This window comes from Bos indicus, chromosome 22 (genome assembly GCF_029378745.1).
Source record: "Bos indicus isolate NIAB-ARS_2022 breed Sahiwal x Tharparkar chromosome 22, NIAB-ARS_B.indTharparkar_mat_pri_1.0, whole genome shotgun sequence".
Lineage (NCBI taxonomy): Eukaryota > Metazoa > Chordata > Mammalia > Artiodactyla > Bovidae > Bos > Bos indicus.
Genome location: NC_091781.1, coordinates 49,550,581 through 49,572,411, shown reverse-complemented (window position 1 = coordinate 49,572,411; position 21,831 = coordinate 49,550,581). Strand labels below are relative to the sequence as shown.

Below are 21,831 nucleotides of genomic sequence, written 5' to 3'. Positions count from 1 at the left end.
TTTGTGTATTTTTGCTATAATATTTATGCATTATTGAAAAATATCACATTCTAAAAGATTATGCACTGTAGTCAACAAAATATATGGGAAAAATACAGTTATGGAGATATCACACAAAATCAGAGCATTGACAAAAACAAAATTGATGTCAAAATCGATATTCCAAAGTTGATAGCAGTTCAGCATGACTAGAAACCACCTCAAATTATTTGGAAATTTTGGAAATATTGGAGTGGAAATGTTGCTAGCTGAGCATGGAGATAGTACAGATGGAAGTGGAACTCTGATATAATTTACCATTCAGATGGGTATGGAAGTAAGTGCAACTTACTATGACCCTGGAACTGTGTAAGTTTGGTAGTGTACTTTTCTGGAAAGGGAGCTCTAGTGCAGGACTCATTTTAATAATTTTCTTAAAATAGTAGTTTAAATCAAAACGACTTCATGATAAAAAAAACTCTTAGCAAAATAAGAGTATAAGGGAATATTCTTAATCTAATAAAGGATATCTAAAAGCCTGCAGCACACATCATATTCAGTTGTGAAATACTGAAAGCTTTCCCACTGAGAGCTAAAAATGAGACTATTATAAAATAAGACATTGTGGTTTGGAGGCAAAGATAATAATGAAACAGAATAGAGGGTCCATAAATAGACCATCGTGTTTATCTTCCAGTGATATGAAGAAGGTGGTATTGCAGTGCAGTGGGGAAATGATGTCCATTACAATAGGTGACGCTGGGCTGGTTGGACTGAAGAATGATGGCCTAGTCAATAAATGGTATTGGATCAGTATTGAAACCGGTGAATCGTGAACCTGACTTCACAGCATATACTACAAACTGAATTCCAGACGGATGGTCAATATAAATGTGCAATTTAGAGCAGTTATGCACTTTGAAGGAACCATAGGAAAATACCCCTTCTAGCCTAGGGGTAGACAGAGATCCTTTATTGATAAGTTGTACTTCATTAAAATGAAGATCTGTTGTTCAAAAGATGTCATTAAGGAGGGCTTCCCTGGTGGCTCAGTGGTAAAGAATACTTGCCAGGGCAGGGGACATGGGTTGGAGCCCTGGTCCGGGAATATCCCACATGCTGCAGAGCAACTAATAAGCCTGTCTGCCACAGCTATTGAGCCTGTGCTCTAGAGCCTGGGAACCACAGCTACTGAGCTCATGTGCCACTGTTGCTGAAGCCTATGCTCCCTGGAGCCTGTGCTCTGCAACAAGAGAAGCCACCGCAGTAGAGAAGCCCGAGCACCACAACTGGAGAGTATCCTCCATTTGTTGCAACTAGAGAAATCCTGTGCAGCAGTGAAGACCCAGCACAGCCAAAAACAAATAAATAAAATTTAAAGAAAAAAGATACCATTAAGGAGAGGTAAAAGGCAAGTCACAAAGTGAAAGAAATATTTGATAAAGGACTTACATTCATATGGTATTTGTCTTTCTCTTTCTGACTTCACTTAGTGTGATAAACTTGATAAACTTTAGGTCCATCCATGTAGCAGCAAATGGCATTATTTCATTCTTTTTTATGGCTGAGTAACAGTCCATTGTATGTATGTACCACATCTTCTTTATCCATTCGTCTGTCAATGGGCATTTAGGTAGTTTCCTTATCTTGGTTTTGTAAATAGCGCTGCTGTAAACACAGGGGGTGCATATAGCTTTACAAATTATGGTTTTCTGCAGATACATGCCCAAGAGCGGGATTGCTGGATCATATGGCAACTCTATTTTTAGTTTTTTGAGAAAGCTCCATACTGTTTTCCATAGTGGCTGTACCAGTTTACATTCCTATTAACAATGTAGGAGGATTCCCTTTTCTTCACACCCTTTCCAGCATATGTCAGACATCTTTTTGGATTTCACTGGTATGAAATTAGAAATTAACTACAAGAAGAAAACTGGAAAAAAAAAAAGCCCACAAACATATGGAGACTAAACAATCAATGGATCATTGAAAAGTCAAAGAGGGATGAAGATAAAACCGTTGTAAGAGGGAAGTTCACAGTGATACAGGCCCACTTCATGATATAAGAAAAATCTCAAATAACCGAAGTGCACATTGAAGAAACTAGAAGAAGAACAAGTAAAACCCAGAGTTAGGAGAAAAAAGGAAATAAAAGATTAGAGTGGAAATAACTGAAATAGAGACCTAAAACCATAAAAGATCAATGAAATTAAGAGTTGGTCCTTTGATAATATATGATATTATTGTTTAGTCTCTAATTCGTGTCTGACTTTTTGTGAAGTTATTTACTCTCAGGCTCCTCTGTTCATGGGGTTTCCCAGGCAAGAGTACTGAAGCAGGTTGCCATTTCCTTCTCTAGGGGATCTTCCTGACTTAGGGATCGAACCTGCATCTTCTGCATTGGCAGGCAGATTATTTACCACTGAGCCACCAGGGAAGTCTTGAAAATATACATGAAATTGATAAACTTTTAGCTAGATTCATCAAGAAAAAAGGAGAGAGGGCCCAAATAAATAAAATCAGGGATGAAAAGGGAGAAGTTAAAACTGACACCACAGAAATATGAGTATTATAAGTGATTACTATGAAGAATTATATGCTAATAAAATGGATTGCATAGAAGAAATGGATAAATTCCTGGAAATGTGCAAACTCGCAAGACTGAATCAGAAAGAAATAGAATATATGAACAGACTGATTACCAGTAATAAAATTAAATCAATAATAAAAAAAAAACTTCTAGCAAACAGAAGTCCAGGATCAGATGGCTTCATAGGTGAATTCTACCAAACATTTCAGTCAGTTCAGTTCAGTTCAGTCGCTCAGTCTTTGCGACCCCATGAATCGCAGCATGCCAGGCCTCCCTGTCCATCACCAACTCCCGGAGTTCACTTAAACTCATGTCCATTGATTAGTGATGCCTTCCAGCCATTTCATCCTCTGTCGTCCCCTTCTCCTCCTGCCCCCAATCCCTCGAAGCATCAGAGTCTTTTCCAGTGAGTCAACTCTTCGCATGAGGTGGCCAAAGTATTGGAGTTTCAGCTTTATCATCAGTCCTTCCAATGAATATTCAGGACTGATTTCCTTTAGGATGGACTGGTTGCATCTCCTTGCAGTCCAAGGGACTCTCAAGAGTCTTCTCCAACACCACAGTTCAAAAGCATCAATTCTTCAGCACTCAGCTTTCTTCACAGTCCAACTCTCACATCCATACATGACCAAACATTTAAAGAATAGTTAATACTTTTCCTTTTCAAACTGTTCAGAAAGTTAGTGAGGAAGGAACACTTTCAAATTCATAGTACGAGGCCTCCATCATCCTGATAACAAAACCAGATAACAACCTAATAACATACACACACAAATTTACAGGCTAATATCATTGATGAATGTAAATGCAAAATCTGCAACAGAATATTATCAAACCAAATATCAAACCAAAATAAATATGTTGAAAGGATCATACACCATGATCAAGTGGGATTTATCCTAGGGATGCAAGGATGGTACAATATCTACAAATCAGTTAATTAGATATATCACATTATCAAATTTAAAAATAAAAATCACATCGTCTCAAGAGATGCAGAAAATGCATTAGATAAGTTCAGCACCTATTTATGACGAGAACTGTCCCTGATAGCTCAGTTGGTAAAGAATTTGCCTGCCCTGGGTCAGGAAGATCTGCTGGAGAAGGGATAGACTACCCACTCCAATATTCTTGGGCTTCCCTTGTGGTTCAGCTGGTAAAGAAGCTGCCTGCAATGTGGGAGATGTGGGTTCGATCCCTGGATTGGGAAGATCCCCTGGAGAAGGGAAAGGCTACCCACTCCAGTATTATAGCCCGGAGAATACCATGGACTGTATAGTCTGTGGGGTTACTAAGAGTCAGACACAACTGAGAGACTGTCACTTTCACTTTTCACTGTCAGCAAAGTAGGCATAGAGGGAACCTACCTCAACATGATAAAGGCCACACATATATTAAAACCCACAGCTAACATTATACTCAGTGGAGAAAATCTGAAGGCTTTTGCTCTAAGATCAGGAATAAGACAAGGGACTTCCTTAGTGGCACAGTGGATGAGAATCTGCCTGCCAATGTAGGGGACATGGGTTCAGTCCCTGGTATGTGAAGACTCCACACGTCACAGAGCAACTAAGCCCATGCACTGCAGCTACTGAGTATGTACTCTAGAGCACACGTGCTGCAGCTGCTGAGCCTGCATGCTGCAACTACTGAAGCCCTTGTGCCTTTATCCTGTGCTTTGCAACAAGAGAGGCTACCTCAATGAGAAGCCCGTGCATCACAATGAAAAGTAGCTCCCACTTGCTGCAACTAAAGAAAGCCCATGTACAGCAACGAAGACCCAGTGCAGCCAAAACTAAGTAAATTTTAAAATTATAAAAAACGGAATAAGACAAAGATACTCACCACTTTCATTCAACATAATGTTAGAAGTTCTTGTCACAACAGTTAGGCAAAAAAAAAAAAAACCAAAAGGCCACACACACACATAAAAGAAATCCAAATTAAAAAGGAAGTAATAAAACTATCACTGTTTGTAGGTGACATGATACTGTCAATTTATATAGAAAACCCCAAAGGCTTCACAAAAAACTGTTATTCAATAAGTGAATTGTTATTCAAAAATTGAATTCAGTAAATGAATTCAGGAAAGTTGCAGGATACAAGCTTAATGTACAGAGGTCTGTGGCATTTATCTGTTTGCACAATGAAGTATCAGAAAGGGAAATTAAGAAACAGTCCCATTTGTAATTGGATTAAAAGAATAAATACCTAGAAATAAATTTCACCAAGGAAGTGAAAGACCTGTACTCTGAAAACTGTAAAACATTGATGAAAGAAGTGGTAAACGAGACAAACAAATGGAAAGATGTACCATCTCCATGGATTGGACAAATCAGTATCATTAAAATGACCATACTGCCCAAGATAGTCTATGGATTCAGTGCAGTCCCTATCAAAATATCAAAGGCACTTTCACAGAACTAGAACAGATGACCCTAAAATTTGCATAGAATCCAAAAGACCCTTTATAATCAGAGCAATGTTGAGAAAGAACAAATCTGGAGGTATCATGCTTCCAGGCTGAAACTGTACTGAAGTGAAGTGAAGTGAAGTGGCTCAGTCGTGTCCGACTCTTTGCGACCCCATGGACAGTAGCCTACCAGGCTCCGCCATCCATGGGATTTTCCAGGCAAGAATACTGGAGTGGACTGCCATTTCCTTCTCCAGGGGATCTTCCCGACCCAGGGATTGAACCCTGGTCTCCTGCATTGCAGACAGACGCTTTACTGTCTGAGCCACCAGGGAAGCCCTTGAAACTGTACTATGAAGATATAATTATCCAAATAGTATGGTGCTGGCACAAAAACAGACACATGGATCAGTGGAACATGATAGAGAGCCCAGAAATAAACATATACTTATATGGTCAATTAATCTGTGACAAAAGAGGCAAGAATACATAGTGGGGAAAAAGACAATCTATTTAATAAATGGTGTGTGGAGAACTGGACTACTTTTTCACACCATATACAAAAATAAATTCAAAATCAGTTATGAAACACTACAAAAATCAAAATACAGGGATTTTAAAATGTAATATGCTCACATGGACAAAGAAAGTTGGCAAGGCTTTGAAGAGTGGAAACTTTGACTTAACAGACCCAGCATATCTGAATCTCAAGCATGTAGTAGGAATATCTTGGAACTACCCTTATTTACACAGCAGATCCTTAAAAGGCATAGGAACTTATAGCACCAGGCATCTTTGGAAATGAGGATGAAATTATATAAGTCTTCTCCCTTCAATTCATCTGATGACTGCTCCTTGTTCATCTGGTAGAGATTTTGAGGTTTATTAGAAAATGAAGGATAAATAGAGCATCTGTGTATTGGGACACTTCATGCACATTTTGGTAGGAGATAGGTTATGTATTGAAAACTGGAGGATTAAGTCAAGCATACCTACTGAATACTGAATATGGAGACTTCTAACCTTCACCTTCCACTTGGCCTTTGAAATCATGGCAGCCAGACATTTACCTTCCACACAGAAAATTAGAAGACTTTTATCACTTATCTGAACTTGGCATGATGAGAGACCTAAATAAAGATGCTGATTCTGTCAGTTACTGACTTATTATTGCCTCTAAGTTCCTTCTAGCCCCTCTTGCGATACTGAAGCTGGAAGCTCTGGAAACCATGTTTCTTCTTTGACAGCTAGTCTGTGTTAGACTCTGCCAATAAAGGGGCATTGTAGGGAGACTACTAGGCTGGAGGTTGAAGAAAAGGGTTGATTCTTCCTGTTTTTATTTTATACCACTGGCAAACTGCTCTGAAGACAGTTGGTCCCTGCAGTATTCCTTATGTCAGGCAGTGGTCTTGGTTCTGGTGAAATGGCCTCTAGCATTTGTCACTGTGGCAGTGGTTAGCATGTTTTGCAGCAGCCCACTGTTCCTCAGAGATCTGTATCTTAGCCTTTTGGGACCCTTTGTATAAGTTGTTATTGTTTAGTCGCTAAGTCGTATCCAACTCTTTTGCAACCCCATGGGCTGTAGCCCCCCATGCTCCTCTGTCCATGGGATTTCCCAGGCAAGAATACTGGGATGGGTGGCCATTTCCTTCTCCAGGGGATCTTCCTGACTCAGGGACGGAACCTGTGTCTCCTGTATTGGCAGGTGGATTCTTTACCGCTGAGCCATCTGGGAAGCCCCACTTGGTGACTACCCTAGAGTTTAAAACATGCATTCTTGACTTACTAGGGTCTCCCTTAAAGTTTTACTTATACCACTTCCAACAATGCATGAACTTTACAATGATTCGATTGCACTTACTCCTCTTATTACATTTGTACCACTGTTGTCATGTATTTTCTGTCTGTATTCATTTGTTTGCCCACATTTTTACCGTTTCCAGTGCTGTTTCTTTCTTCTTTTCATGATTCCGTCTGGGATCACTTTCTTTTTACTGTAAGTACTCCTTTTAGTAATGGTTTTTTTAGTTCAGGTTTGCTGCACATTCATTCAACTTCTGTTTATGTGAATCTGCTTTTAAATTTGTCATCATTTTTTTTATTTTATTATTATTTTTTAAAATTTTATTTTATTTTTAAACTTTACAATATTGTATTAGTTTTGCCAAATATCGAAATGAATCCGCCACAGGTATACCTGTGTTCCCCATCCTGAACCCTCCTCCCTTCTCCCTCCCCATACCCTCCCTCTGGGTGGTCCCAGTGCACCAGCCTCAAGCATCCAGTATCGTGCATCGAACCTGGACTGGCGACTCGTTTCATACGTGATATTATACATGTTTCAATGCCATTCTCCCAAATCTTCCCACGCTCTCCCTATCCCACAGAGTCCATAAGACTGATCTCTACATCAGTGTCTCTTTTGCTGTCTTGTACACAGGGTTATTGTTACCATCTTTCTAAATTCCATATATATGCGTTAGTATACTGTATTGGTGTTTTTCTTTCTGGCTTACTTCACTCTGTATAATAGGTTCCAGTTTCATCCATCTCATTAGAACTGATTCAAATGTATTCTTTTTAATGGCTGAGTAATACTCCATTGTGTATATGTACCACAGCTTTCTTATCCATTCATCTGCTGATGGGCATCTAGGTTGCTTCCATGTCCTGGCTATTATAAACAGTGCTGCGATGAACACTGGGGTACACGTGTCTCTTTCCCTTCTGGTTTCCTCAGTGTGTATGCCCAGCAGTGGGATTGCTGGATCATAAGGCAGTTCTATTTCCAGTTTTTTAAGGAATCTCCACACTGTTCTCCATAGTGGCTGTACTAGTTTGCATTCCCACCAACAGTGTAAGAGGGTTCCCTTTTCTCCACACCCTCTCCAGCATTTATTATTTGTAGACTTTTGGATCGCAGCCATTCTGACTGGTGTGAAATGGTACCTCATAGTGGTTTTGATTTGCATTTCTCTGATAATGAGTGATGTTGAGCATCTTTTCATGTGTTTGTTAGCCATCTGTATGTCTTCTTTGGAGAAATGTCTATTTAGTTCTTTGGCCCATTTTTTGATTGGATCATTTATTTTTCTGGAGTTGAGCTGTAGGAGTTGTTTGTATATTTTTGAGATTAGTTGTTTGTCAGTTGCTTCATTTGCTATTATTTTCTCCCATTCTGAAGGCTGTCTTTTCACCTTGCTAATAGTTTCCTTTGATGTGCAGAAGCTTTTAAGGTTAATTAGGTCCCATTTGTTTATTTTTGCTTTTATTTCCAATATTCTGGGAGGTGGGTCATAGAGGATCCTGCTGTGATGTATGTCAGAGAGTGTTTTGCCTATGTTCTCCTCTAGGAGTTTTATAGTTTCTGGTCTTACGTTTAGATCTTTAATCCATTTTGAGTTTATTTTTGTGTATGATGTTAGAAAGTGTTCTAGTTTCATTCTTTTACAAGTGGTTGACCAGTTTTCCCAGCACCACTTGTTAAAGAGATTGTCTTTAATCCATTGTATATTCTTGCCTCCTTTGTCAAAGATAAGGTGTCCATATGTGCGTGGATTTATCTCTGGGCTTTCTATTATGTTCCATTGATCAATATTTCTGTCTTTGTGCCAGTACCATACTGTCTTGATAACTGTGGCTTTGTAGTAGAGCCTGAAGTCAGGTAGGTTGATTCCTCCAGTTCCATTCTTCTTTCTCAAGATCGCGTTGGCTATCCGAGGTTTTTTGTATTTCCATACAAATTGTGAAATTATTTGTTCTAGCTCTGTGAAGAATACCGTTGGTAGCTTGATAGGGATTGCATTGAATCTATAAATTGCTTTGGGTAGTATACTCATTTTCACTATATTGATTCTTCCAATCCATGAACATGGTATATTTCTTCATCTATTAGTGTCCTCTTTGATTTCTTTCACCAGTGTTCTATAGTTTTCTATATATAGGTCTTTAGTTTCTTTAGGTAGATATATTCCTAAGTATTTTATTCTTTCCGTTGCAGTGGTGATTGGAATTGTTTCCTTAATTTCTCTTTCAGTTTTCTCATTATTAGTGTATAGGAATGCAAGGGATTTCTGTGTGTTGATTTTATATCCTGCAACTTTACTATAATCATTGATTAGTTCTAGTAATTTTCTGGTGGAGTCTTTAGGGTTTTCTGTGTAGAGGATCATGTCATCTGCAAATAGTGAGAGTTTTACTTCTTCTTTTCCAATTTGGATTCCTTTTATTTCTTTTTCTGCTCTGATTGCTGTGGCCAAAACTTCCAAAACTATGTTGAATAGTAATGGTGAAAGTGGGCACCCTTGTCTTGTTCCTGACTTTAGAGGAAATGCTTTCAATTTTTCACCATTGAGGATAATGTTTGCTGTTGGTTTGTCATATATAGCTTTTATTATGTTGAGGTATGTTCCTTCTATTCCTGCTTTCTGGAGAGTTCTTATCATAAATGGATGTTGAATTTTGTCAAAGGCTTTCTCTGCATCTATTGAGATAATCATATGGTTTTTATTTTTCAATTTGTTAATGTGGTGTATTACATTGATTGATTTGTGGATATTAAAGAATCCTTGTCATCATTTTAAAGGGTATATTTTCCCTAGGTGTAGCATTCTAGCTTGATGAATATTTTATTTTAGCATTTTAAGGATTTGCTTCATTAATTTTTGATTTCCATCATTTCTGTTGAAAAGTCACTATATTATTATTATAGGTCTCCTAAAGGTAATGTTTGCCTTGGAAACGAACAGAGATCATTCTGTCGTTTTTGAGATTGCATCCAAGTACTGCATTTCGAACTCTTTTGTTGACCATGATGGCTACTCCATTTCTTCTGAGGGATTCCTGCCCGCAGTAGTAGATATAATGGTCATCTGAGTTAAATTCACCCATTCCAGTCCATTTTAGTTTGCTGATTCCTAGAATGTCGATGTTCACTCTTGCCATCTCCTGTTTGACCACTTCCAATTTGTCTTGATTCATGGACCTGACATTCCAGGTTCCTGTGCAATATTGGTCTTTACAGCATCGGACCTTGCTTCTATCACCAGTCACATCTACAACTGGGTATTGTTTTTGCTTTGGCTCCATCCCTTCATTCTTTCTGGAGTTATTTCTCCACTGATCTCCAGTAGCATATTGGGCACCTACCGACCTGGGGAGTTCATCTTTCAGTGTCCTATCATTTTGCCTTTTCATACTGTTCATGGGATTCTCAAGGCAAGAATACTGAAGTGGTTTGCCATTCTCTTCTCCAGTGGACCACATTCTGTCAGAACTAGTCCTTTTAGAACTAACATCCAAAAAAGATGTCCTTTTCATTACAGGGGACTGGAATGCAAAAGTAGGAAGTCAAGAAACACCTGGAGTAACAGGCAAATTTGGCCTTGGAATACGGAATGAAGCAGGGCAAAGACTAATAGAGTTTTGCCAAGATGATGCACTGGTCATAGCAAACACCCTCTTCCAACAACACAAGAGAAGACTCTACACATGGACATCACCAGATGGTCAACACCGAAATCAGATTGATTATATTCTTTGCAGCCAAAGACGGAGAACCTCTATACAGTCAACAAAAACAAGACCAGGAGCTGACTGTGGCTCAGATCATGAACTCCTTATTACCAAATTCAGACTTAAATTGAAGAAAGTAGGGAACATCACTAGACCATTTAGGTATGACCTAAATCAAATCCCTTATGATTATACAGTGGAAGTGAGAAATAGATTTAAGGGACTAGATCTGATAGAGTGCCTGATGAACTATGGACTGAGGTTGGTGACACTGTATGGGAGACAGGGATCAAGGCCATCCCCATGGAAAAGAAATGCCAAAAAGCAAAATGGCTGTCTGGGGAGGCCTTACAAATAGCTGTATAAAGAAGAGAAGCGAAAAGCAAAGGAGAAAAGGAAGATATAAGCATCTGAATGCAGAGTTCCAAAGAATAGCAAGAAGAGATAAGAAAGACTTCCTCAGTGATCAATGCAAAGAAATAGAGGAAAACAACAGAATGGGAAAGACTAGAGATCTCTTCAAGAAAATTAGAGATACCAAAGGAACATTTCATGCAAAGATGGGCTTGATAAAGGACAGAAATGATATGGACCTAACAGAAGCAGAAGATACTAAGAAGAGGTGGCAAGAATACACAGAAGAACTGTACAAAAAAGATCTTCACGACCCAGATAATCACAATGGTGTGATCACTCACCTAGAGCCAGACATCCTGGAATGTGAAGTCAAGTGGGCCTTAGGAAGCATCACTACGAACAAAGCTAGTGGAGGTGATGGAATTCCAGTTGAGCTGTTCCAAATCCTGAAAGATGATGCTGTGAAAGTGCTGCACTCAATATGCCAGCAAATTTGGAAAACTCAGCAGTGGCCACAGGACTGGAAAAGGTCAGTTTTCATTCCAATCCCAAATAAAGGCAATGCCAAAGAATGCTCTAACTACCACACAATTGCACTCATCTCACATGCTAGTAAAGTAATGCTCAAAATTCTCCAAGCCAGGCTTCAGCAATCCGTGAACCGTGAATTGCCTTATGTTCAAGCTGGTTTTATTTTTTTTTTTTTTTGGGGGTTCTTGGGTAATTTATTTATTTATTTATTTTTTTTTAAATTTTATTTTATTTTTAAACTTTACATAATTGTATTAGTTTTGACAAATATCAAAATGAATCCACCCCAGGTATACATGTGTTCCCCATCCTGAACCCTCCTCCCTCCTCCCTCCCCATACCATCCCTCTGGGTCGTCCCAGTGCACTAGCCCCAAGCATCCAGTATCGTGGATCGAACCTGGACTGGCAACTCGTTTCTTACATGATATTTTACATGTTACAATGTCAAGCTGGTTTTAGAAAAGGCAGAGGAACCAGAGATCAAATTGCCAACATCCGCTGGATCATCGAAAAAGCAAGAGAGTTCCAGAAAAACATATACTTCTGCTTTATTGACTATGCCAAAGCCTTTGACTGTGTGGATCACAATAAACTGTGGAAAATTCTGAAAGAGATGGGAATACAAGACCACCTGACCTGCCTCTTGAGAAACCTGTAAGCGGGTCAGGAAGCAACAGTTAGAACTGGACATGGAACAACAGACTGGTTCCAAATAGGAAAAGGAGTACGTCAAGGCTGTATATTGTCACCATGCTTATTTAACTTATATGCAGAGTACATCATGAGAAATGCTGGACTGGAAGAAGCACAAGCTGGAATCAAGACTGCCGGGAGAAATATCAATAACCTCAGATATGCAGATGACACCACCCTTATGGCAGAAAGTGAAGAGGACCTAAAAAGTCCTCTTGATGAAGGTGAAAGTGGAGAGTGGAAAAGTTGCCTTAAAACTCAACATTCAGAAAACTAAGATCATGGCATCTGGTCCCATCACTTCATGGGAAATAGATGGGGAGACAGTGGAAACAGTGTCAGACTTTATTTTTGGAGCTCCAAAATCACTGCAGATGGTGACTGCAGCCATGAAATTAAAAGACGCTTACTCCTTGGAAGAAAAGTTATGACCAACCTAGATAGCATATTGAAAAGCAGAGACATTACTTTGCCAACAGAGTCTGTCTAGTCAAGGCTATGGTTTTTCCAGTGGTCATGTATGGATGTGAGAGTTGGACTGTGAAGAAGGCTGAGCGCCCAAGAATTGATGCTTTTGAACTGTGGTGTTGGAGAAGACTCTTGAGAGTCCCTTGGACTACAAGGAGATCCAACCAGTCCATTCTGAAGGAGATCAGCCCTGGGATTTCTTTGGAAGGAATGATGCTAAAGCTGAAACTCCAGTACTTTGGCCACCTCATGCAAAGAGTTGACTCATTGGAAAAGACTCTGATGCTGGGAGGGATTGGGGGCAAGAGGAGAAGGGGACGACAGAGGATGAGATGGCTGGATGGCATCACTGACTCGATGGACGTGAGTCTCAGTGAACTCTGGGAGTTGGTGATGGACAGGGAGGCCTGGCGTGCTGCGATTCATGGGGTCACAAAGAGTCGGACACGACTGAGCGACTGAACTGAACTGAACTTAAAGGTAATGTGACTCTGCCTAGCTCCTTAGCCTCTCAGCTGCTGCAGAAAGCTGGGCTTCTTAGAAATTTTCCCTGAATTACCGCTGTATGAATTGGGCAGTCCCACGAGTGGATATTGTATCGAGTAGCTCTCAGTGTCAACCTTTTTTTCCTTAACTCAATGGGACTTTGATTTTTGCTGAAATGTCCTCATGGAGAAACTCAGCTGATGTGATTCTCTTTTCTCGAGGATTATAGTGTCTCATATCTTGTCTCAGATAGTTGCTCTCCATTGTTCTTACACAGTTGTTTCCTGTATTTTTTTCAGGTTTATATTTGTCTAATGCGAAATGTTTTGTCAGCGCTAGAACCAGAAGTTAGTAAATGTATTTTATATGTATTTGAATTATAAAAGTTTTTAAAATGTCTTATTCAATGGCAGTATTATTGAAACTTGTTTATGGTTCTCTATAAGTTTATGGAGAACCATAAGCTTAAAGGAGCAATAACTCATTTGGGAGTAAAATTTCTCAATTTTTAATGTCCATTTATTTTTTGCCAATTATTATCTTTTATACTTACTGCATATAAAGATTTAAAATAGCATTAAATTATTTTGTATGCAAATAATACACAAGGTTATTCTTTAACAGTTTGCAGTGAAATAATAGAGGATTTTGAATGTTGACCTTTTGAATAATTATGTCCACCAATATTGGGGCTGAATTATCTATAAATTTCTTTCTTTTATGTAAGTGGTTGGTACTTTCTTCCATGCCTATTAGTTATATAATTGGAAAGAGGATAAAGAGTTGGATGGGCTGTGAATATTTTTATTGATATACCAAAGAAAAAGTTAGTATTTTTAGAAGATTGTAGATCTTTGTTTTGGTCCTTGACTTTACAGTTGGTTCCTTCTTTAAAGTGAATCTCTGTGGATCTGCCATTCATAATGAGTGATAACTTTTTAAAATTATTTTTAATCATGATATGGAATGAAATAGACATTGTGCCTGTTATCTACCTGTCTCTAATTCAGGGATGAGCAACTGTTAGCCCTAGGATGGGAGTGAAAATGAACACATTTGCCTTGTTTCCCTTTTATCAGACAGTGAAGAATATGTTATACCTTTGAATAAAAAGTTTAAAACTTCGTATTGAAGAGTACTTTTTGTTGGACTTCATTTGGTGTTTTTGATCTAGCTTGATTGGTTTGCACCCAGAATCTTTGTAAAGGCCTGCTGATTGTTGACTGTCACATGGCCTGAATTATATAGAGGCTTCATTCTTTTGGGTTAACACTGCTAACACTGTTCTGTAGCCTCTCTGTCAGCAGCAATTGTAGTGGTACTGTTGGCTCTTTTTGATAGTATAGCCTTACTTACATTGGGAAGGGCATTTCACAGCCTAAATAATGATGCGTATTTAACAAAGTGGTATTCAGCTGTGTTTTGGGACTATAGATGTGAAAACGCCTGGCACAGGGACAGGTGACTGCTATTTTTTTGTCTATGTGTTTAAATAATTGTAGCTTTCAGATAGATGAATTAATCTTCAATATATGTATTTACACACAAGACCCAGAATATTTTCTCTTAATTTGTTTTTCCTTTCTTACTCATTGCTTTTCTAACCTAATAGTGTTACATTTTTTATTTTATTTTTTAACTTTACAATGTTGTATTGATTTTGCCATATATCAACATGAATCCGCCACAGGTATACACGTGTTCCCCATCCTGAACCCTCCTCCCTCCTACCGCCCCATACCATCCCTCTGGGTCGTCCCAGTGCACCAGCCCCAAGCATCCAGTATCGTGCATCGAACCTGGACTGGCGACTCGTTTCATATATGATATTATACATGTTTCAATGCCATTCTCCCAAATCATCCCACCCTCGCCCTCTCCTACAGAGCCCAAAAGACTGTTCTATTTGCTGTCTTGTACACAGGGTTATTGTTACCATCTTTCTAAATTCCATATATATGTGTTAGTATACTGTATTGGGGAGAAGGCGATGGCACCCCACTCCAGTACTCTTGCCTGGAAAATCCCATGGAAGGAGGAGCCTGGTAGGCTGCAGTCCAGGGGGTTGCGAAGAGTCGGACACAACTGAGCGACTTCATTTTGACTTTTCACTTTCATGCATTGGAGAAGGAAATGGCAACCCACTCCAGTGTTCTTGCCTGGAGAATCCCAGGGACAGGGGAGCCTGGAGGGCTGCCGTCTATGGGGTTGCATAGAGTCGGACATGACTGAAGCAACTTAGCAGCAGCAGCAGCAGCATACTGTATTGGTGTGTTTCTTTTTGGCTTACTTCACTCTGTAAAAAGTTTCTTTTTTCTCTTTTAAAGTCAGGCTTGAACTGACTCTTTAATTTATACACCAAGTATGTTTATACACCAGTTGTGGAAGGTGTAATCATCCAGAATTAAGCTGACAAATGTAAACACTTACATCTGTCTCATTTCATTCACATGATAAGTACTCACTGAGCATTTATTTAGTGGCAGTAAGCACACATACACACACTGGTGTCCTGCTTTTCTATTTCTGTGACAATATAGTGTTCTCAGTTCTGTTTTTTGTACAGTAATTGCCTTTAAACAGTATGTAATGTTTTCTCTCAGTTTTATTATCTTTGAGAGTATAGTGAATCCCTACTTGTCTTTCTAAAATCTAGTGTTTGCTTCCTGCTTTTCAGTCTGATGTGGTCATATATATATATATATATGTATTTTAATGTGGTTATATTTTATTTAAAAATCTATTTTCTGTACTTTTTCCATTTCCTTTGTGGAATAATTGCTTAAATAGAATACACTTTGAGTAACTCCTGAATTAAAATCTCTATGATTTCAGTATAAAATAGGACTTAACATTGCATCTCAATTAGAAATTTTTTCATTTATTACCTTAATTTTTAATCATATTTTATAAAACAGCATTTTTAGAGACTAAATGTGATATTTTGAAGGTAGACTTTTTGGATATACATATTTGAATTGTCTAACTTTACTGGTACAGAATTAAAAATTTTAGGTAAGATTACCATTTAAAATTTATTTACTTATTTGTTTATTTTTTTGGCTGCACTGGGTCTTTGTTCCTGCACACGCGCTTTCTCTAGTTGTTGTGAACGGGGCCTACTCTCTAGTGGTGGAGTGTGGGCTTCTCACTGCGGTGGCTTCTTTTGTTGCAGAACACAGGTTCTCAAGTGCTGGCTCAGTAGTTGTGCTGCATGGGCTTAGTTGCCTTGCAGCACAGGGGATCTTTCTGGACTAGGGATCGAAACTATATCCCCTGTGTTGGCAGTCGGATTCTTAACCACTGGACCTACTGGACCACGGGACCAGGGAAGCCCTTTATATCATTATCTGTCCTGTTTAAGATACTGTAAAGTGTCTTGTTGGTAAGGTTATCACTTTTAAAAAAACAAAGATCGTGAGACTTTCAGGTATAAATTGAGTTATTCAAATTTATGATCTCAGCTGTTGTACTAAGCAGAAATAAGGGTATTTCTTCTTTTATTGTTTGTTATGATTTCAGGGGAGAAAAAGTTGATTCTTTTCCTCTTAACTTTGTTGTGAGTCTTAAAGATTAATACATGAAATTAACTCAATTTCAGTACATGGATTAGTAAGCTCTCAGTTAATATTAGTTATTATCAACAATCTCCTCTTTCTTTTTTATTTATATTCCTCCTTTAAATACAACTCTTGGCCTCCTCTTCTATTCACTGGAATTCTTTCCTCTTAAACCTAAGTACAGAAAGTGTAGCAAAACTCTGAAAATAATAGATTGAATTTGAAGAAAGTTGGCAAAAAAATTTCCTTTCTCTGAAAACTATTTTTATTGTGTAATTGAAACTTTCACTGTTATTACTGTGTATGAATGGTAAGAGAGAATAAATGAAGTGTTACTGTCAACTTTAGTGGCTGGAAAGCCAAGAAATGAGAGTAGTGTAGTTCAGTGCATGGGAGATTCAGGGAGACGAGATAGAAAGTCAGGGCTGTACTCTCCTTATTTGTCACCAAAAAACTATATGATTTTGGCATTTTCTTATCCTGTAATAGTTTCATCTGGGAGTTTTCAAGGAGTTCAATATGTGTCCTCTGAAGTATTTTCTAATTTTTTTGGTCTTTTTCAGTTGAAAGGATCTTGTGTCTTTGATGAAAATTGGGAATGTTATATTTTATTGTAAGATTTCTTCTTTTGGAATAAACTGTGCTTAATAAACTCATAAAGTGCCTAAAACTTACTAGAAAGTTTTGCATTAAATAATTATCCTAAAAATACTCATGTCTTTCATAGAAAATGACAACAATATGATTTTAATATCTTTTGTATGCTTTGTTTTAGGTTGGTATAGGGGAGTTTCAACAAAGAAGCCAAATGTAAAGGTAATAAAAAGTTTATTGTTACCTTTTCTAATCTAGAAAGTGGCCTAGTATATTTGTTTGATATAAAAGCAATCCTTGCTTTCCATCTTTTAATCTTTTACAGTAGCCACACTCATTCTTTCCTTTACAGAACTGTGTCAGACTCTTCTCTTTCTCAGTGGTATTACAATGACTTTTTAAAAAGGACAAAATGTGTGTGTGGTAATAGTTGCAAAGCTTATTTTGAAAAAGCCTATATAGGACATTTAGTATTTTTCCTTAAAATAGTTGACAGCAAGTAAATTTACTTTTTTATAGGCCTACTCCTGTCTAGCCCTGTGATTAGTTAGATCACTTTATTTCTAAAATTAAAAAAACTTTTAAATAATTTTCAATTAGATACTTCTCTGATCATAATGTTCTTGTTAAAATATGAATTTAAAGAAGACTGTTAAGTGCCACATGCTAATTTTATGAACTAGATTTATATGTTTATTCTCTTACCAAGTAACAGTAATTTGATCAGACCAAATATATTTTAGTTGGCAATTATAATACATGTAGCAGCATTCTTTTCCAGTAATGTATTTGCAAAAACTTACTTTTCTCTATAATATTACTATTTTTTCTTATGTATTTTTCTGTGGCTTAATATTTAACATATTATGTTTTTTCTTAAATAGAAAATACAAAAATGATCACATATTAATTTTTATTAAAAATTTTCAGAGTTGTAATCATTAATTTTTCAGTAGAATCACTTACTGGTTTTTAAAGTAGTGATTATAAGAAGACAATACCCTCAAACTTTTAATTCCTCATAGCCAGGGCGTCTCATTTTTGTCAGAGTTGACATTTTGGGCTAGATAAATCCTTGTTATTTTATACATTATGAAAAGTTTAGCAAAATATATGACTTCCACTCATTAACGTCTCCTCACAAGTTGTGTCTCTAGACATTGCTAAAGGCCCTGGGGCTGATGGGTGGGGTGGGAGGTGGTTGGGGTGGTGGTGGTAAAATTGTCCCTGGTTAAGAACTACTGAGATAAAGGAGTCATATATCAAGAAGATATAGTAGTAATAAATATGTGTACACTGGAAATGGAGCCCCCAAATACATTAAACAAATAGTAATAGATTTGAAGGGAGAAATAGATGCCAAATAATAATAGGGGCCTTCAGTACCCCATTTTCTGCACTGAATAGGTCATCCAGACAGAAAATCAACAAGGAAATGTTGGACTTGTACTATAGTTTAAATCAAATATATCTAATAGACATAATATAGAATATTTCATACATCAGCAATAAAGTACATGTTTTTCTCAATTGTAAATGGAACATTCTTCCGACTAGGTCATATAACAAGGCTTTACTAAATTTAAAAAGATTGAAATCACACCATGCATCTTTCCTGACCACAATGGTATGAAACTAGAAATCAACAACAGCAAGAAAACTGGAAAATTCACATGTATGTGGAAATTAGAGAACACATTCTGAACAACCAGTGGACCAAAGAAGAGATAAAAAAAATCTTGACACAAATGAAAACAGAAACACAATATCCCAAAACCTATGGGCTACTGCAAAAGCAGTTTAAAGAGGGAAGTTAATAGTGATAAATGCCTACAGTAAGAAAAAAAGAAAGATATTAAATAAACCATCTTACTTTACATCTGAAGAAAGTAGAAAAAAGAAGAAACTGTGGCCAAATTTAGCAAAGTCAAGAAAATAACAAAAATTAGGGTGGAAATAAATGAAAAAGAGACTAAAAAACATGAGAAAAGGTCAATGAAACTAAAAGCTGTTTCTTTTTAAAGATAAAATTAACTGAGGGAAAAAAAAAGACAAGGAGAAATGAAAGAGCAGACATTAAAAATGATACCACAGAAATACAAAGGATTATAAGAGACTGCTATGACAATTGTATGCTAACAGATTGAACAGTCTATAAGAAATGGATAAACTCCTAGAAACTTAAAACCTATCCAGAATGAATCAGGAAAAATAGAAAATCTGCATAGTCCAATAATCAGTAAGGAAATTGAATCAGTAATTATTAAAAACCTCCCAACAAAGAAATGTTCAGGGCCAGATGACTTCACTGGTAAATACTACTAAACTTTAAAGAAGAATTAACACCAGTCCTTCATAAAAGCTATTCCAAAAATTGAAGAGGAGGGAACACTTCCAGATTTGTTTCATGAGGCTAGCATTACTCTGATATCAAAGTCAGAAAAGAACACTGTAGGAAAAGAAAGCTACAGATCATTATCACTGATGAATATAGATGCTAAACTCAACAAAATACTAGCGGTATGAAACAATCCCATTCATGATAGCATCAAAACAATCAAATATTTAGAAATAAATATAACCAAGAAGCTGAAAGATCTGTACACTGAAAACTGTAAAATGCATTACTGTAGTCCAGCTGCTGATGGGCTTGTGTGGTATAGACTGAGTTTATTACTGACAGTGGTGTGGGCCAAGTGTATTAAAAAAAAGTAGACCATTTGTGTTTTATTTTGAAGGAAGTTTTATACATCAGGAAAAGGAGTGAAACATTGATTGGAAAATGTAATTGATTTTAAAACACATGTATACCTGTGGCGGATTCATTTTGATATTTGGCAAAACTAATACAATTATGTAAAGTTTAAAAATAAAATAAAATTGGAAGAATAAAAAAAAAAAAAAAAAAAAAACAAAAAAAAACAATACATTAAAAAAAATCTTTTTAAGAATTGAAATCAGATTATGGCAGATACCAAAGTGGAAACCATTTGCAAAGAGTAAAACAAGAAACATTTGTAGATGCTCTCAAATTGATTTATTCTTTGTAAATACAAATGTTACCCAGAGTGTGAGAATACTTTCTCTTACTCAGAGCTGGATAAGCTGTAAATTGTTGGTATATGATAGTATATGATAATGTTGATATTGTAGATACATGCCAAGCTCTGTGCATAAGTCTATACTATCTTAAGTGTGATTTGATGGAATATTTCTAAAACTTAAAAAAAAAAAAGTTTTTGTGGTTGCTTAACACTAGTTTTTTCCCCTTGTGAATAGACTCTGATTGCGAATGACAATGAAATTCCTGTTGAATATAGTTTGTGCAACTTTGTATTCTTAATTAATATGTAAAGTGATTGCTACCTGAAGAGATCTACTCTTTTGTTGATAGAGTATTTCCATGCTGAAATCTGACTGTTAATTCAGTCTAAATGAGATGTTAATCACAAATTACTTTTTCTAATAGGAAATCTTATCTCTTTTATAGGGGATCTTTCCTGCAAATTACATTCATTTGAAAAAAGCAATTGTCAGTAATAGGGGGTGAGTAGTTGGCTTTGCTAAACTTATTTATAATTTTTATTGGCTGCAGAGGAAGAATTTTTTCCTTTTGATTCGTAGTATAAAATACGCTATTACGTTTTCCTGCAAAAATATACTTTATCATATATAATTCTGAGGATATAATTTTATCTTAAAATACTGACAACTTTAGTTTCTTTTCCTATATACTGGAAAGGTAACCTGAGTTGTTATGAATTTCATAAAAACAATTATACATGCAGTATATTTTACAAAATGATGTGTTATTTTGAGAGTAGTCTTTGATAGGATAGGTTCAGTTTAGTTCAGTCGCTCAGTCGTGTCCGACTCTTTGTGACCCCATGAATCGCAGCACGCCAGGCCTCCCTGTCCATCACCAACTCCCGGAGTTCACTCAGACTCAAGTTAGTGATAAACCTGTCATTTTGTTTCTGTGTATGAAAAGTGAGGGAGACTTTTAAGATCTTTCCTTTTTTGCAAGTCGAAATTGAAAAAAACTATGGAAATGGCAATAACTCACTCCAGTATTCTTAGTTGGAGAATCCGATGGACAGAGTAGCCTGGTGGGCTACAGTCCATAGGGTCACACAGAGTTGGACATGATTGAAGTGACTTAGCACACATGCACACTTAAAGGCATACCTGAAGGATAAAATGATAGTGTATATAATGGATGTATAGTTTGATCACAAAATTATGAAACAAAAGCAATTGGTGAATAAAAGAGAATGAAGATGTAATTATATAAAAATGTTAATATCAGTTGCTTTTGCATGTTCAAATTGTGGGTGATTTTAAAAAATTGTTTATTTTTAATGTCTTATTTTAAAAAGTAATATGTATTTTTATAGGATTGTGATTTTATTTTTAAAAATCAAACATCATTTTAAAGATCCTGTTTAACTATGATAGCTTTGGGGACTAGAAATGATGTTTTTGACCAGAGGTTGAGCTAGCATTGGAGTATCCTTCTGGTAATTAGGATTTAGTCAGGAAAAGAGAAACTTGTGAGTCATTTTATAAAATAGAATTTAATATAGGGAATTTTAGACACATATTTGGAAAAGACCCTGATGCTGAGAAAGACTGAAGGCAGAA

The 21,831-nt window shown here is 36.9% G+C and overlaps 1 protein-coding gene across 11 annotated transcripts in view; it reads left to right on the top strand.

Annotated features, from left to right (window-relative positions):
- DOCK3 (dedicator of cytokinesis 3) overlaps positions 1–21,831 on the top strand; it is a 304,126-nt gene that overhangs the window by 24,249 nt on the left and 258,046 nt on the right. For all 11 annotated transcript variants that reach the window (XR_011563033.1, XM_070776617.1, XM_070776613.1 and 8 more), the window contains exons 3-4: positions 17,369–17,409; positions 20,678–20,733. Coding sequence is in view for 10 of the 11 variants with exons in the window: in XM_070776617.1 (XP_070632718.1) it covers positions 17,369–17,409; positions 20,678–20,733 (97 nt within the window). In the remaining variant the exon portion in view is untranslated. The remainder of the gene's footprint in view (positions 1–17,368; positions 17,410–20,677; positions 20,734–21,831) is intronic.